The sequence below is a fragment of the Bos grunniens genome, chromosome 13 (assembly GCF_055505025.1).
Source record: "Bos grunniens cultivar Pamir isolate PY7600 chromosome 13, Bosgru_T2T1.0, whole genome shotgun sequence".
NCBI lineage: Eukaryota > Metazoa > Chordata > Mammalia > Artiodactyla > Bovidae > Bos > Bos grunniens.
This window is the reverse complement of record NC_141177.1, coordinates 77,206,561-77,225,141: the sequence shown is the minus strand read 5'-3', so window position 1 is coordinate 77,225,141 and position 18,581 is coordinate 77,206,561. Positions and strand designations below refer to the sequence as shown.

General features: G+C 43.3%; 1 protein-coding gene across 30 annotated transcripts in view; it reads right to left on the bottom strand.

Annotated features, from left to right (window-relative positions):
• The window catches only part of TASP1 (taspase 1), a 318,225-nt gene that overhangs the window by 182,260 nt on the left and 117,384 nt on the right, over window positions 1–18,581 (bottom strand). For 24 of the 30 annotated variants that reach the window (XR_015138798.1, XR_015138789.1, XR_015138795.1 and 21 more), the window contains one exon: window positions 18,322–18,400. Coding sequence is in view for 14 of the 30 variants with exons in the window: in XM_086331228.1 (XP_086187354.1) it covers window positions 18,322–18,400 (79 nt within the window). In the remaining 16 variants the exon portion in view is untranslated. The remainder of the gene's footprint in view (window positions 1–18,321; window positions 18,401–18,581) is intronic. The other 6 variants (XR_015138791.1, XR_015138800.1, XR_015138792.1 and 3 more) reach the window with 1 other exon arrangement.

Sequence of the window (18,581 nt, the reverse complement as noted above, 5' to 3'; positions counted from 1 at the left end):
AGTGATAACATCCATGGCAATTAACATATCTGTACGTCTCTCCTCCATAAAGAAAGATGCTCCAGTCCTGGTGGGAACAGGTAGACACACCCTTCCAACCTGCTCCCTCCATTATGATTCCAACCCAAGTCTGATTTCCAAGCCCATGACATCCCAACCACCTTCAGAGCACACCTTCTCTTCCAGTCAAGAGACCTGAAATGCCAATGAGGAATGTAAAAAAAAATCTCTAATTCCTTTCTGTCTAACTCAGATTTTTAAAAATGATTATCCATGTTTTCTACTAGCCAATGCTTGTAAAAAAAATTTTTCATCAAAGCCAAAGACAAATACAGTGAACAAATGTACTCTTTCTTGATACGAATAAAAATATTCTGAAAATTAAAATGTAAGGTATCCTTCAGTCATGATGTGTTATACTGTAGGCTGAATCATGCTGTTATGCAGTAACGAGGACCCAGACATGTATATAAAAGCAAGCTAATAAAAACACAAACAACAGTTCCTGCATTTTACACTTAAGTGTCTCCACTTTTTTCTCCATGATTCACCAATAAACCTTTTGGCCCAAATTAACCAGCCACCATGGACAGAGCTGGTTAAACTGAAATACATCTGTTTAAGGATTATATCTTTCTAACCTCTTTGCTGCTGCTGCTGCTAAGTCACCTCAGTCACGTCTGACTCTGTGCGACCCCATAGATGGCAGCACACCAGGCTCCCCCGGCCCTGGGACTCTCCAGGCAAGAACACTGGAGTGGGTTGCCATTTCCTTCTCCAATGCATGCATGCATGCTAAGTCACCTCAGTCGCGTCTGACTCTGTGTGACCCCATAGATGGCAGCACACCAGGCTCCCCCGGCCCTGGGACTCTCCAGGCAAGAACACTGGAGTGGGTTGCCATTTCCTTCTCCAATGCATGCATGCATGCTAAGTCACCTCAGTCGTGTCTGACTCTGTGTGACCCCATAGATGGCAGCACACCAGGCTGCTCTGTCCCTGGGATTGTCCAGGCAAGAATACAGGAGTGGGCTGCCATTTTCTTCTCCATCTAACCCTTCTAGCCACACCTTTTAGAGCTGGCGGGTTGTTTTATCCACCTCTGCTTGCAACAAGAACCTTAGTTAATTTGTATCAAGGTTAGGAGTATCCCAGATGAGTCAGAAAACATAAATATCATTTCTGCCAGCCCTATAATCCCTCCTCAGTGGTGCCTATCCATGCAGGCCCATATGGTCATGTGCTGACGATCAGTTAAAGCTCTCAGAGATACCAAAGGTCAAGGATATCCACCACATTGCCTTAGCTTTAGAACCACTAAAACGTGATGAGACATAAAGTGTATGGGATGAGTGTTACAGGCAAGGCACAGCTGGCAACAGCACCACTTTGTCCATCAAAATGGACCGCAGGACTGGTACCACCTGGGAGCATAAGAAAAACGCAGACTCACAGGCCTCTCCCAGACCCACTGGATCGTAATCTGCATTTTCCTTTTGGTCATGCTGCGTGGCACGTGGGATCCTCGTTTCCCTCGTTCTTAACCACCGGACCACCAAGGAAGTCCCATACTCTGGATTTTAACAGGTGATTCATACATGCTAAACTGTGGGAAGAATGAGTGTTAAAAAAAAAGATCCTGAGAAACTGTTTCTGAAGATACATCATTAAAATTATTATCCCAAATGACTCTCAGAAGTAGAAAACCTAAACCAAGTTTGGGTCTAAAGAACCATGTGCCTCACTCTGAAAATATCCAGGGAAACCTTAAGAGGAACCAAAGTTCCAAGCATCTGAGAGCTCAAGGCCTGAATTCCTGAGCATAGTTTTTTTTTCAAACGTAACAGCTTGCAACATCAGACATACTATGTACCTTCAGAAAGTGATGAGTTATACCATGTACAACCTTCATAGCAACAAATTATCAATTTACAAACTCAAAGTCAACATATTGTGCCTCACAGTCATTTAAGCTGGCAAGACTTTAAAGTACACACAAATCTGAAGTAATGCTTTGGAAATATTTGATTTATGTTAAACAGTGCTCTGGAATTTAAACATTTGTATGCTCCACCAAGCCCTTTTCCTGGCCAACTGGTTCACTGGTCGGCTTACATAGATGCTTCCAACGTAAGATGCTGCCCAGCTAAATTTAATATTTAAAAATGTTTAAGACCTCTCTGTGTATTTTTTAAAATCAATCTTAGTTCAAGTAAATTTCCTGTGCAGCAAAAGAACACCACCACCACCATAACAAAATCATACCCCAAACGGCCCTGTGCTATAAAAGGTGCTGCCGGCATTGAGTGAACTCTGCCTCTAACGAGAACCTTCTACAGAGGGAACCAAGATGGCAAAGCTGCGAAGGCCTTCGGTCCAGTAGGGAACACAGAGCAGCGTGTCAGAAAGAAATTGTTTTTCTGCTCCTTTTGATGGGTTGCGCTTTCAAGTCAGGAAATGAGAAACAGGTGTGCCAGAGGGCACACACATCCTCGCCCCACACTGCAAAACACGCGTTTTCAATTTGCAAACATGAAAGGGACTCCTGTTGAATGAAAGAAGAAATGAAAACCCAGCTCTGTCTCTGCGAACCATATGAAGGCGGCTCAGAAAGGCTCTGACAAGCTGCTCAACTTCCTCCCTCTCCGACTGACAGCAGGTAGTGCTCGACAATGGGAAGGAAAAGGCATTCTTTCAAGTGAGAACAATCAAAGGGAGAATTACACGAAGGATCAGAGCGCTGGCACTTTAACCCATCACTTGATCTCATGCTTCTGTTTCTACCATTGCTTTACCTTGCGTCTTCAAATTACAAGTCTGTTCTTTCAGCAAATAACAAACGATGCAAAATAAGTCTCTGGCCCACCCACCCCCCCCCTCAAAAAAAAATCTGAGAAAGTGCAAACAGTAAAAGAACATCTTGGAGTTCACTTGATCTACCATCACCTAAGCGTACAGTCTCTTTCAGAAAGACCTACTTTTCTTCATGAAGTCCTGAGCTCTCCTGCAGCACTGGAGACATTTTAGGGGCTTAGATGAATGTCCTGGTGGTGCTGTTTAAAAGCAACTGGCTTTGGTGGGCCTTTGGGGAGAGGGTGTATGGCAAGAAGGAAGAGGTACTAAAGGCAGCAAAAGGAGCCAGGCGGCCAGGTGTGCCAAGGTCCACTTGGGAGGCTCTGCAGGGAGCATCCCTCAGCTGTGTGGACACAGCAGAGCCCGGTTCAGCGCAGCAAGCCTTTATTTTAATGTATTTCTAGACTAGCAAGAAACTTCCCTGTGTTAACAAGTAAGGCCATAGACTTCATGCCCTTTGAGAATGGGGACTGTCTTCTCCTGTATCACAGCCAAACACTACACAGCACAGGATAAGAGCCTATAAAACAGCTGCTGTGTTATAGCTTGAGGGCAGCTACAAGTCTTCTTACATAAGAGCAAAATGCCTGAGCTCATGTTTGTGGGAAACACACCCTTCACATCTAAAATTAAGTTTTGAAGAACATCTACAGTATCATAAAAATATTCATTACAGAATATTAAATGGGCAAAGACTAACAAGCTAAACGACAGTCATTTGTTCTATCTACCAAAAATCTACCCAAAATATTAACACACTATCACAGCATAGCAACGTTAAAATTTCATTTTCCAAATTCTTTTCAATGACCAAGTGTTATTTCACAATCAGGGAAAAGTCCACTCGTTTATTAATAAAACATCCAAAATGCACGATACCAAAGCTGTCACACGAATCTGGCTTCCTAAGAAATAACCTAGCAACATTCAGAACCAAAAGCAGGAAATAATGTATTAATAGTTCATCAGATATGAAGTGACCTAATTAGAGTAAATGATGGTCCTGGAGTAGAATTCCCATCCCACATAACTACTTTAGTTTTGGGAAGTGTGCTGGGAATTTATCAACTCTGTCATCTGTAAATGAACAATATTTCCTCCCCACCCAGACTAACCAATCAGTCCAAAGAGTCAAGTGGTCTTAAGAGGATGATGTTTACAAACATATTAGGGTTTTATCTATGCTCACATCTAGAAGTCATAAATCACACAAAAAGATTTCTCAAGACATTTACATATTAAATCCCAAATTACTTCAGCTTAAGTGTCTGCCCTCTAAGAATCTTCAGTGCAAAAGATTCAGTTCAGTTCAGTCCAGTTGCACAGTCATGTCTGACTCCTTGTGACCCCATGGACTGCAGCACGCCAGGCCTCCCTGTCATCACCAACTCCCAGAGCTTGCTCAAACTCATGTCCATTGAGTCAGTGATGCTACCCGACCATCTTGTCCTCTGTCATCCCCTTCTCCTCCAGCCCTCAATCTTTCCCAGAATCAGGGTCTTTTCCAAGGAGTCAGTTCTTCACATCAGGTGGCCAAAGTATTGGAGCTTCAGCTTCAGCATCAGTCCTTCCAAAGAATATTCAGGACTGATTTCCTTTAGAATGGACTGGTTGGATCTCCTTGCAGTCCAAGGGACTCTCAAGAGTCTTCTCCAACACCATAGTTCAAAAGCATCAATTCTTCAGCACTCAGCTTTCTTAATGGTCCAACTTTTACATCCATACATGACTACTGGAAAAACCATAGCTTTCACTAGATGGACCTCTGTCAGCAAAGTAATGTCTCAGTTTTTAATTTTTTATTATGCTTTCATAATAACAGATTATGAAAGCTTGTTTCATACAGACAAGAAGCTTCCAAGAAGCCACACTGTCAGCCACATCAGTGAGAAAGAACACTCCCTAGCAAGGCAGGTAAAGGAGCTAGAGTGGGCTGAAGAGTTCGGGCCCCACCCAGAAGAACCAGCCCCCTCTGTCTGAAACATGGCTCATCACACCAGAGCAACCTAAAAGATAAAAGTTCCGTCTTCACCTCTTTTCCAAAAGAATGAGCATCTCCCTCTTCAAAGGGTCCCCCTCTTTATACAAAAGAAAACTTCAATACTTAGTCAAGACCATCCAGAGAGCACCCAATAAGACCCCAGGTTAAGACCCACACACCTTGGACTCACCCCTCTTCTTCAGGGATCTCTGTTCTCATCAGAACACACCACTCTCAACTCTGTACTTACCTCCTCTCAGCCCTGACTCAGCTGGGCATGACCTAAACCACTCCACCTGTTGTGCCCCCAGAAAGGTGATGTTGAAGCCCTAACCCCAAGGTGGTGGTGGTGTCTTTGGGGAGGTAATTAGGGTTTTATGAGGTCATGAGGGTGGGCCCCCCCAGGATGGGATTAGTGTCCCGGTAAGAAGAGGAAGAGAGATGGTAGCTCACTCATGTCCATTCTTCCTCTCTCTCTCTCTTTCCCTCCCTCCCTCTTTTCCTCTGTCCTTGCCTCTATCTCTCTCTCTCTTTCCACCATGTGATGACATGGCAAAAAAATGGCCAGCAGCAAGCCAGAAGGAACCAAATCTGCTGCCACCATGATCTTGGACTTCCTAGCCTCCAGAACTTGGAGAAATAAATGTTTAAGTCACACGGCCTATGGTATTTTGTTATAGCAGTCTGAGCTAAGACACACCCCAGTATATCTGTTTGTTTATATCAATTCACATCAATTCATTCAAAAAGCATCAAAGACTCTGTCGGATGAGCACCATTCAGACATCAGGGAACAAAGCTGAGGAAAATCTCTACCTTCATGGAGTTTCATGTAGCAGAGAGAAGAAGACTACAAAGATAAAATAAAGACACAAAAGGTATGTTAGACATGATACATTCTATGGGAAAAAATAAAATGTGGGAGGGGGCTGGGGGATGTTACTGAGGGAAGATTTACATGTTTAAAACAGGGTGGTTGAGGAAGACCTCTGTGAGAAGGTGAATCACCTGAATCAAGAGCTGATAAGGCAGAGGCAGGGGTGTAGATACTCAGGTGCATGCATGTGAGCTAAGTTGCTTCAGTTGTGTCTGACTCTTTATGACCCTATGGACCATCAGCCTGCCAGGCTCTCCTGTCAAAATCCACATCTCTTTGTGTGTGTGTGTGTTGCATTTTTTTAAAATTAATTTATTTATTTTCATTGGAAGCTAATTACAGTACTGTACTGGTTTTGCCACACTGACATGAATCTGCCACGGGTGTACATGTGCTCCCAATTCTGACCCCCTCTCCCCGCTCCCTCCTCATCCCATCCCTCTGGGCCATGCCAGTGCACTGGCTTTGAATGCTCTGTCTCATGCATCAAACTTGGACTGGTGATCTATTTCACATATGGTAATATACATGTTTCAATGCTATTCTCTCAAATTATCCCACCCTCGCCTTCTCCTCAGTTCAGTTCAGTTCAGTCGCTCAGTCATGTCCAACTCTTTGCGACCCCATGAACCGCAGCACACCAGGCCTCCCTGTCCATCACCAACTCCCGGAGTTCACTGAGACTCACGTCCATCGAGTCGGTGATGCTATCCAGCCATCTCATCCTCTGTCGTCCCCTTCTCCTCCTGCCCCCAATCCCTCCCAGCATCAGAGTCTTTTCCAATGAGTCAACTCTTCACATGAGGTGGCCAAAGTACTGGAGTTTCAGCTTTAGGATCAGTCCCTCCAAAGAAATCCCAGGGCTGATCTCCTTCAGAATGGACTGGTTGGATCTCCTTGCAGTCCAAGGGACTCTCAAGAGTCTTCTCCAACACCACAGTTCAAAAGCATCAATTCTTCAGCGCTCAGCCTTCTTCACAGTCCAACTCTCACATCTATACATGACCACTGGAAAAACCATAGCCTTGACTTGACGGACCTTTGCTGGCAAAGTAATATCTCTGCTTTTCAATATGCTATCTAGGTTGGTCAAAACTTTTCTTCCAAGGAGTAAGCGTCTTAATTTCATGGCTGCAGTCACCATCTGCAGTGATTTTGGAGCCCAGAAAAATAAAGTCAGTCACTATTTCCACTGTTTCCCCATCTATTTCCCATGAAGTGATGGGACCAGATGCCATGATCTTCGTTTTCTGAATGTTGAGCTTTAAGCCAACTTTTTCTCTCTCCACTTTCACTTTCGTCAAGAGGCTTTTGAGTTCCTCTTCACTTTCTGCCATAAGGGTGGTGTCATCTGCATATCTGAGGTTATTGATATTTCTCCCGGCAATCTTGACTCCAGCTTGTGCTTCTTCCAGCCCAGCATTTCTCATGATGTACTCTGCATATAAGTTAAATAAGCAGGGTGACAACATACAGCCTTGATGTACTCCTTTTCCTATTTGGAACCAGTCTGTTGTTCCATGTCCAGTTCTAACTGTTGCTTCCAGACCTGCATACAGGTTTCTCAAGAGGCAGGTCAGGTGGTCTGGTATTCCCATCTCTTGAAGAATGTTCCACAGTTGATTGTGATCCACACAGTCAAAGGCTTTGGCATAATCAATAAAGCAAAAATAGATGTTTTTCTGGAACTCTTGCTGTTTCGATGATCCAGCGCATGTTGGCAATTTGATCTCTGGTTCCTCTGCCTTTTCTAAATCGAGCTTGAACATCTGGAAGTTCACAGTTCACGTATTACTGAAGCCTGGCTTGGAGAATTTTGAGCATTACTTTACTAGCATGTGAGATGACTGCAATTGTGTGGTAGTTTGAGCATTCTTTGGCATTGCCTTTCTTTGGGATTGGAATGAAAACTGACCTTTTCCAGTCCTGTGGCCACTGATGAGTTTTCCAAATTTGCTGGCATATTGAGTGCAGCACTTTCACAACATCAGCTTTTAGGATTTGAAAGAGCTCAACTGGAATTCCATCACCTCCACTAGCTTTGTTCCTAGTGATGCTTTCTAAGGCCCACTTGACTTCACATTCCAGGATGTCTGGCTTTAGGTGAGTGATCACACCATCATGATTATCTTGGTCGTGAAGATGTTTTTTGTACAGTTCTTCTGTGTATTCTTGCCACCTCTTCTTAATATTGTCTACTTCTGTTAGGTCCATACCATTTCTGTCCTTTATCGAGCCCATCTTTGCATGAAATGTTCCCTTGGTATCTCTAATTTTCTTGAAGAGATCTCTAGTCTTTCCCTTTCTGTTGTTTTCCTCTATTTCTTTGCACTGATAGCTGAGGGAGGCTTTCTTATCTCTTCTTGCTATTCTTTGGAAATCTGCATTCAGATGCTTATATCTTTCCTTTTCTCCTTTGCTTTTTGCTTCTCTCCTTTTCACAGCTATTTGTAAGGCCTCTCCTGACAGCCATTTTGCTTTTTTGCATTCCTTTTCCATGGGCATGGTCTTGATCCCTGTGTCCTGTACAATGTCATGAACCTCCATCCATAGTTCATCAGGCACTCTATCTATCAGATCTAGTCCCTTAAACCTATTTCTCACTTCCACTGTATAATCATAAGGGATTTGATTTAGGTCATACCTGAATGGTCTAGTAACTTTCTTCAATTTAAGTCTGAATTTGGCCTTCTCCTACAGAGTCCAAAAGTCTGTTCTTTATCTCTGTGTCTCTTTAGCTGCCTCACACATAGGGTCGTTGTTACCATCTTTCTAAATTCCATGCTGCTAAGTCACTTCAGTCGTGTCCGACTCTGTGTGACCCCATAGATGGCAGCCCACCAGGCTCCGCCATCCCTGGGATTCTCTAGGCAAGAAGACTGGAGTGGGTTGCCATTTCCTTCTCCAACACATGAAAGTGAAAAGTGAAAGTGAAGTTGCTCAGTCGTGTCCGACTCTTTGCGACCCCATGGACTACAGCCCACCAAGCTCCTCTGTCCATGAGATTTTCCAGGCAAGAGTACTGGAGTGGGTGGCCATTGCCTTCTCCATCTACATTCCATATATATGTGTTATTATACTGTATTGATGTTTTTCTTTCTGACTTACTTCAGTCTGTATAATAGGCTCCAGTTTCATCCACCTCATTGGAACTGATTCAATTGCATTCTTTTTAATGGCTGAGTAATATTCCATTGTGTATATGTGCCACAGCTTTCTTATCCATTCATCTGCCAATGGACATCTAGGTTGCTTCCATGTCCTGGCTATTGTAAACAGTGCTGCAGTGAACACTGGGATACACGTGTCTCTTTCAATTCTGGTTTCCTCGGTGTGTATGCCCAGCAGTGGGATTGCTGGGTCGTATGACAGTTCTATGTCCAGTTTTTTAAGGAATCTCCATGCTGTTCTCTGTAGTGGCTGTACTAGTCTGCATTCCCACCAACAGTGTAGGAGAAAACCCACATCTCTTACATCTCCTGCATTGGCAGGTGGGTTCTTTATCAGTAGTGCTTCCTGAGTAGCCCAAGACACTCAGGGTAGAGAGTTAAAGGGAAAGGAAGGATGCAGGCAGAGAGGCCCTGAGTGGGAGTGTCCCTGGCAAGTCCGAGCACAAGGAAGCGGCTGAGTGAGCAGACAGGAAAAGCCAGAGCTGCAGCCTGAGGGGAAGGTGGGCAGCACCTCATCGGCCCTGAGTAAAGGCTGTGGCCTTGCTCTAAGATGGGACATGCTGGCCAGTTCAAGAGGAGGAATGACACGCGATTTGAGTTAGGTTTAAACATCAACTGCTAGAGGAGTTACTGAGAACTGAATAAAAGGGGAAAAGGAGCAGAAAACAAGGGGCAAGCTGGGCACTCCTGCAACAACTCAGATCAGAGATGACAGCACCCTGAAGCTGCTGATGGCACCCAGGGTGTTATGAAGTGGATGGATTTTAAATACACTTAGAGAGGAGTGTATTTAAATACACTTAGAGAGGAGTGTATTATTTGTTGCTGGAGTGGACTGGGTGAGATAAAAGAAGAGAGGGTCAGACATGACTCCAAGATTTTGGCCTGAGATAATGGGAGGCTGCAGGTGCTCTTTGCTGTGTGGAGAAGCAGGTGGGGGAGGGAAGGGCAACATCAAGAGCTCATAGTTGGATGGGCTATTCATTGGGAGGACCGATGCTGAAGCTGAAGCTCCAATACTTTGGCCACCTGATGTGAAGAGCTGACTCACTGCACAAGACCCTGATGCTGGGAAAGACTGAAGGCAGGAGGAGAAGGGGACAACCGAGGATGAGACGGTTGGATGGCATCGCCGACTCAATGGACATGAGTTTGGGTAAAGTCTGGGAGTTGGCGATGGACAGGGAGGCCTGGCGTGCTGCAGTTCATGGGGTCTCAAAGAGTCAGACATGACTGGGCGACTGAACTGAACTGAACTGAGTTGCCTATTTACACACAACAGGTGGGTGCTTTGAGAAGCAGTTAAAAAACCAAGTTCTGGGAAGAAGCCCAAGGTAGAGATTAAAAGGTAGGAGTTGCATTGGACTGGATAACACTGAGGCAGCAAGTATTCAAAGACACAGAAAAGGCAGAGGGCTGGCCTCAGGGCACTGAGAGGTCAGGGAGATGAGGAACAGTAATGAAGGAGGCGGAGGATAGCAGCCAGTGAGCTGGGAAGAAAACCGTTCACGTTGGATGCTCTGGGAGTCTATCAAAAATCGGATTTTCCAGGGAGCGAGTCATTCAAGCAACTGTGTCACACACTGCTTACAGGACTAACGGATGACCACTGGGCTTTGGAGGCGACTGAAAATCTTGACAAGAGCAGACTGGTAGAAGGGAGGAAGAGGCCCAACTAAAGTATATACAAGAGTCGATAAGTGGACTTCCCTGCTGGCTCAGTGGTGGAGAATTCACCTGCCAACGCAGGAGACATAGGTTCCATCCCTGATCCGAGAGGATCCCACATGCCATGCAGCAACTAAGCCCGTGAACCCAACTATTGAGCCTGTGCTCCGCAGCAAGAGAAGCCACCACAGTGAGAAGCCTGCACTCCCCAACTAGAGAGGAGCCCTTGTTTACCGCAACTAAAGAAAAGCCTGCTCAGGGGTGAAGACTCAGCACAGCCAAAAATAAATAAATAAATACTTATCAAAAAAAAAAAATAATAATCATAAAGTTCAATGAGTGGAAAAGACTAAGTAAAATAATAGACATGAAATACAGGCAACTCCTTGAAGATTCACCTTGAAAGGCTGCTACAAAATAGGGAAAAGAGTTGGAAAGGAGGCTGGACCCCTAGGTGATCTGCACCCAGGGTAGAGAGTAGAACAGGGCTTTTATTCATGATAATCAAGAGACTGAGCCACGAAAAGCGCTTGTGACAGACAGAGCACTAAAGAGAAATAAGAGATGCTCCTAAGAAGGAAACAGAAGCATGGGCTCCTGCCTGCCTCCCCATCCCTCCTGGGCCCCAGAAACCACAAACTCCAGGACACACATAGATGTCTCACCAGTGAGGTCCCACTGGCTCTTGGGACTCCACCCTCAGAGGCAAGCCAGCCCTGTGCCCTCCTGACAAAGGCATCTGGGAAGCACAGACACACAGGAAACCTCCCACCGAGGGGCAGGGGCAGACCTGTGGCTGGTGGTTAGGAGAAAGAGTCGAGAAGGGGCCACATACTGACATACTTCCCCACCCTTGCAGAGGAGACTCCAATCACTGGCTCAGAAATATTAATATCAAAGCAGGAGCCTGGTCTCATTCTTCACATTTTTTTATCCCATCCATCTCTAAACCTACTCTTAACAAGCCAGGGGCACACCCTCACCACCCTCTGATTTCTGAAACAGCTAAGACCAGGAAAATCAAAGAACCCAGAAAGTCAGAAATCACCAGGTTTCCTCTAGGGTAGCAGACTGTTCTTCATGACAGAACACCAGAAAAGGGAGACTGCAGCCGCTGTCTCCTGATCGCTAGTCAGCTGCCACAAAACCCCCGGACTTGCTATTTCTCTTTAAGAAAAAAACCAGACGGCACAGACAAGTAACAGAAGACCAATGTTAAGGTCAGCCAGAGCATAAACTTAATCTCTTGCTTTTTCCCTCCTTCTGATCTTCTAATCCTCGATCTGCTCTTCCCTTCCATAGCCAGAGAAAGACCACAGATGTATCTTATATTACACATCTGATGTGTTACTGAAAAATTATGTGTGAATCCGATTCTGGCAAATTAAATCAAATTTAAAAATGCTGTTTAAGGAAATTTCATGGTGGATAACCTTAGAATCCTATGAGAGGGAAGAATCACATACACATTTCTCTCTTTTTCAGTGAAATATACTTGACATGTAACATTGTATACATTTAAGGTATACAACATGTTAATTTCATACATTTATTTCCTGTAATATGATTGCCATCATGCAATAATTAGAACCTCCACCACATTACATAACTACCTTTCTTTTTAGTGGCTGGAATAATTGTGTTCCAGTCTCTTAACAAGGCTGATGATTATAATATTGCTGCCCATACACACGCATTTTTTAATTCTGTCTATGAAGCATTTACTAAGTGCAAAGCCCTATGCCAGGCACTCAGGAAACACAAATATACTCACAGAGCCCCTGTTCTCAGGAGCTTACACCACTGCTTAAAGAAAGCTTCAAACTGTTTATTTTCACAAAAAACGCTGAGAATAAAAGAAGGGCATGCTCTTTTTTCACATTTTAAATTTTCAGAAATCAGGAGGCACACTGCAGTTGACAGCATCTTCCCATGGCTCTGCTGCAGGCAGCAGCTGGGACACAGCCAGCTCTGCCTCTGGAGGTCAGCTGCTCCCATCTGCTAACCCCTGCTGACCCTTCTGCTGAGTTGCGTTCCATGTTGGAACTCCATGTGTTGAGTTTAACTGCCATTTTCAATGTCTTCAAAAGGACTACAATCTGATACAGAATTCAAACAAAAAGTGATTACATACATAGGAATGCATGGAAATGGCAAAGAAGCACGACCTTGCTATCAGGGAAGCAAATATTTCTTGTTGGGAGAACACCCCCAATGCAATACTTGCAAAGTAATAGCCATGTGTTAAGTGATGACAAAGCCATGTGTCATAATATAACTGGCAGTCTCTTCCCCCTCTAGTGTAAGTGTCTTACATGGGTATATTTTGTTCTAGGATATAATGGTAAATGTAGAGGCAACAAAAGCAAAAATAGACAAGGAGGTCTATGTCAATCTACACAGCTAAGGCAATAAGCAACAGTATGAAGAGGACACTGATGGAATGGGAGGAAATACTCACAAACCACATAACTGATAAGGTATTAATATCCAAAATAGACAAGGAACTCCTACAACTTAATAGCAGAAGAAAAAAAAAGATCAATATTAAAACATGGGCAAAGGACTTTGACATTTCTCCAAAGACACAGAAACGGTCACTAGGTACATGAAAAGGTGTTCAGCATCACTCATCATCTGGGAAGTGCAACAGAAGACCACAAGATATCACCTCACACTTGTTAAAATGGATATTACCAAAAAGACAAGAGACAAATGTTGGTGAGGATGCAGAGATATGTGAACTCTCATACATAGGAGGTAGGAACGTGGTTCGGCTGCTATAGAAAACAATATGGAGGTTCCTCAAAAAACTACATGGGACTATCACAGGATCCAGCAGCTCCACTTCTGGGTATTTATCCAGAAGAATTGCAATCAAGATCTCAAAGAGGTATCTGCACTCCCACATGAGCTGCATCATTATTCACAACAGCCAAGATGTGGAAACAACCCAAATGCCCTTGGACAAATGAGCAAGTTAAGAAAATGTGGTATATTCATATAAGAATATTATTCAGCCTTTAAAAAGAAGGAAATCCTGCCACACACGATAATACTGATGGACCCAAAAGACATTATGCTCAGTGAAATAAGCCAGTCACAGAAGGACGGACATTGCACGATTCCACTTAAATAAGGTACCTAAAATAGTCAGACTCATAGAAGCAAAGAGTAAAATGGTGACAGCCAGAGTTTAGGGAAGAGGAAAATGGAGAATTGCCATTTAAAATTCACAAGGTTTCAGTTATGCAAGATGAATAAGTTCTAGAGATCATAGGTCAGCTCATTAAATCCTCATGGATATTAAGATAATGCTATTCGTGTTGTATAAATAGCTACTTGCTAGGATGTCTCAGCCAGTGAATCAAGAATCTGAACAAGAACCTACGTATTTCCTTTGCTCCCTCTCAAGCTCAGCAAATTTCCAAGATGCCAGAACATTAGTCAGAGTTTGCTAGGTGAGCTCCTGCCCTCTAACTTCTTCCCCACAAGATGCTGGAGTTTATCCCTCAGGCTAATAACCACATCACCTGTCTGGCCTTAGAAGAGTCCTACCTTGACCATAACTAGCTATCTTCCCTCTGTCTTTCACTAATCATCTACCAAGAACTATAAAACTAAAATGTAGGCCAGGTCTCTGGATTTTCTGCAACAGCCTACGGCATATGTCCTTTTTTTTTTTTTTTTTTTTTTTTTTGACCAAAAAATTGCAAAATTCTGTGTTCCACCTTTCTTCTGACTTACTCAGCCAACTCGGCCATGTGTTTCCATCGTCAACCTCATAGCAACAGCCCCAGGAGAAGTAAGAGTGAAGCAATCACAGATGGAAAGAACTGGACACTTGCTCTATTATCCTCATGTTCTGTTGGCTGATGACTTGTTGTTCAGCCCCTCAGTCGTGTCAGATTCTTTGTGACCCCACTGACTGCAGCACTCCAGGCTTCCTTGTCCTTCACCATCCCCTGGAGCTTGCTCAAACTCATGTCCATTGAGTCAGTGATACCATTAAACCATCTCATCCTCAGTCATCCCCTTCTCCTCCTGCCTTCAATCTTTCCCAGAATCAGGGTTTCTAATAAGTCAGCTCTTCGCATCAAGTGGCCAAAGTACTGGAGCTTCAACTTCAGCATCAGTCCTTCCAATGAATATTTAGGACTGATTTCCTTTAGGACTCACTGATTTGATCTCCTTGTAGTCCAAGGGTCTCTCAGGAGTCTTCTCCAACAGTTCAAAAGCATCAATTCTTCGGCACTCAGCTTTCTTCATGGTCCAACTCTCACATCCATACATGATTACTGGAAAAACCATAGCTTTGACTAAACAGACCTTTGTTAGCAAAGTAATGTCTCTGCTTTTTAATATGCTGTCTAAGTTGGTCATAGCTTTTCTTCCAAGGAGCAAATGTCGTTCAATCTCATGGCTGCAGTCACCATCTGCAGTGATTTTGGAGCCCAAAAAAATAAGGTCTGTCACTGTTTCCATTGTTTCCCCACCTATTTGCCAAGAAGTGACAGGACTGAATGCCATGATCTTTATTTTTTGAATGTTGAGTTTTAAGCCAACTTTTTCACTCTCCTCTTTCACTTTCATCAAGAGGCTCTTTAGTTCCTCTTCACTTTCTGCCATAAGGGTGGTGTTATCTGCATATCTGAAGTTAATGATAGTTCTTCTGGCAATCTTGATTCCAGTGTGTGCTTCATCACCTGGCATTTCACATGATGTACTCTGCATAGAAGTTAAATAAGTAGAGTGACAATACACAGCCTGACTTACTCCTTTCCCAACTTGGAACCAGCCCATTGTTCCATGTCTGGTTCTACCTGTTGCTTCTTGACCTACACACAGGTTTCTCAGGAGGGGTAAGGTGGTCTGGTATTCCCATCTCTTGAAGAATTTTCCACAGTTTGTTGTGATCCACACAGTCAAAGGCTGTAGCATAGTCAATGAAGCAGAAGAAGATGTTTTTCTGGAACACTCTTGCTTTTTCGATGATCCAACAGATGTTGGCAATTTGATCTCTGGTTCCTCTTTTTCTAAATTCACCTTGAACATCTGGAAATATTTATTTCACATACTGTTGGCTTGGAGAATTTTAAGCATTACTTTGCTAGCATGTGAAATGAGCACAATTGTGTGGTAGTTTGAACATTCTTTGGCATTGCTGTTCTTTGGGATTGAAATGAAAACTGACCTTTTCCAGTCCTGTGCCACTGCTGAATTTTCCAAATTTGTTAGCATGCTGAGTGTGGCACTTTAACAGCATCATCTTTTGGGATTTGAGATAGCTCAGTGGGAATTCCATCACATCCACTAGCTTTGTTCATAGTGATGCTTCCTAAGGCCCACTTGACTTTGCATTCCAGGATGTCTGGCTCTAGATGAATAACCACAACATCATGGTTATCTGGGTCATTAAGATCTTAGTCCTTAAACTTAAGAAGGCTATAACATGATAGGCTGGGCATCAAAGCTAAACATCTACACTAGATATCTTAGACTAGAAACCTAAAGTTATCTTTAATCATATAAAACTATCTTCAGTGGATATGAGATGAACAAAGAAGGAAATATTCAAGGGGAAGGGTGAAAGACCTTATTTTTACAATTTAAGCTTACCCCTTTATTGCATTCTACTTAATAGACTCAAACCCATAAAGTACACTCCTATTCCAACTTTCATATCACCAATTCAAAAAAGAAGGGAGATGGACAACCCCAAGGAGACTGAATTTCTTTCCCAAAGTGACACAGTCAAGAAGGCTCTCAGAATTCCAGCTTAAAGTAGAATTCAGGTCTCCTAACATGCAGACATAAGAGTAACATTTAAAAAGCAACAAACCAACTTGCTGAACTACATATTGACCAAAAATAAAAACACCACACATGATACCAACTGATACTTCTTTAGGAAAATGAAAATGAAACAATGAATCACCTGTTTTAGACTTTGATTTATTCAAAGACCACAATTTTCCATAGACATGGGCCATACTTAATTATGCATACATAATTATGCATTAATTATGCCATACTAATTCCTAAGTATTATGTGTAAAGATTTTCATGTACCAGCAATATTAAACTAAAAATTAACTCATATGATTGATTACCTTTGCTCATCTCTTCAAATTAGAAAACAATTTTTGGTCTATAATATTAGTATGATTTAGATTCAACATTAATTTGTGTTTGGACTTCACCTCAGTGGCTCAAAATCAAATATTTCCACCAATGCAAGAAAAGGATCAAGGTCACGAAGCTGCTACAACAGGTGGGCAGTTGAGGGGTCTGAACTAACAGGGTCAGGTCAGAAGAAATGGAAAGAAGATACAAGTTTGAGAACGGTGCCAAGAATTCAAGTCTGACTAAATAGGTTACGGAAAGTGAAAGTCACTCAGTCACATCCGACTCTTTGCCACCCTGTGAACTATACAGCCCACAGAATTCTCCAGGCCAGAATACTGGAGTGGGTAGCCATTCTCTTCTCTAGGGGATGTTCTCAACCCAGGGACCGGACCCAGGTCTCCCACACTGCAGGTGGATTCTTTACCAGCTGAGCCACCAGGGAGACCCAAAATAGTGATGGCAATAAAAGAGGCAAAGAACACAGGAGAAAGGTGGCCACAGTGCAGGAATAAGGAAGAAAGGTGTTTATTTGTGCTGCTGAACCTCATGTGCATACATGACACCCACAGGGATGTGTCCAACAGGAAGGCAGAAAGGACTAAGGTGGACTTCAAGCGTGAAGTCCAGAGTAGGGACAGACATGGAAGCCAGCACTCTAAGAGATAACCACTGAGACAGCATCAGGTCACCGAGAGGAAGCCCACAGTGAGACGAGGAAAGGCTGGCAGAGGCCCACGCCTGGAGCTACTAGCAGTGGGAAGAAGACGGAGCAGGCCAAGGGAGTGGGACAAACCAGGAGAGGTCCAGGATATACACTAGCAGTAGAGACCCCAGAGAGGCAGGAGTAAGTAAGACAGGAGGGCGACTGGAGTGGGTGGCTGGGCAGTGTGGCGGGGCAGAAAACAATGCGGAAGAAACCAGAGAGAGAAAGGAAGGAAGGCAGCCATACCCACCCACCTTCCCAAGAAAGCCTGAGGACATCCAGCACAAAGCCCTAGGATTCGGACTTGAGAGATGACACAGCAAAGCGGGTGAACCAATATTATTCTGTCAGCCGCACATGTCAGCCACATCATGAGCTTCAAGTACATCTGGCACAAGCATATGAAAACCTGGATTTAGACAACAACCATTCTGCCCACCCAAATCCACTCTCCCGAGACACACACACACACACACACATTTCTGAACGATAAAGACTCTTCTAATACAAATACAAAAAGAGGAGCTACATTTTATCAAAAGTATATGCCATGATATACATTTTGAAATACACCTTGTAAGATTTATGTCAACATTTTACTCAAGAAATGACATCTTAGTCTTTTCAATGCCTTGCTACTTTTATATCATTTTGGCCCAAATTTGGCACTATCATGAGTCATTAGAGGGAAAAAAAATCCATTAAAAATATGATTAAATTTTAGTTAACCCCAAAGTTGTATTGAAAATGTTAGCAAACCATTTACACTGTGAAACAATTCTAAAACATTCCCAAGTATCGAAGATCTTTCAAGCATCAAAGTTCTGATCCATGAGGTGTCTTAGCACAGACTTTGTGTTTACATAAAAACGCTGTTTTCAATCAATAAATGACCTACGAGGTTGAAGTAATGAAAAATGGTCATGAAAGCAGCAAATACCTGAGGTACTCACAGCTGTGGAGTAGGGATTATGAGCTCCAGTATTTTCAGCCCAGCAGCCACATCCATAAAGAGCAGCCTGGGGGAAAAAAAGGTAGATAAATATGAATACAGCATTTTAAGAACATTATACATAATTGCTAGCTTTCAACAGAAGCCAGAAATTATACCCATCTAATAAAGCCTCATCTAATAATGATGTATAGCACACGCATGATAACCAGAGGTTGAGTAAGACCTACCCAGACAATGGTCCTAAC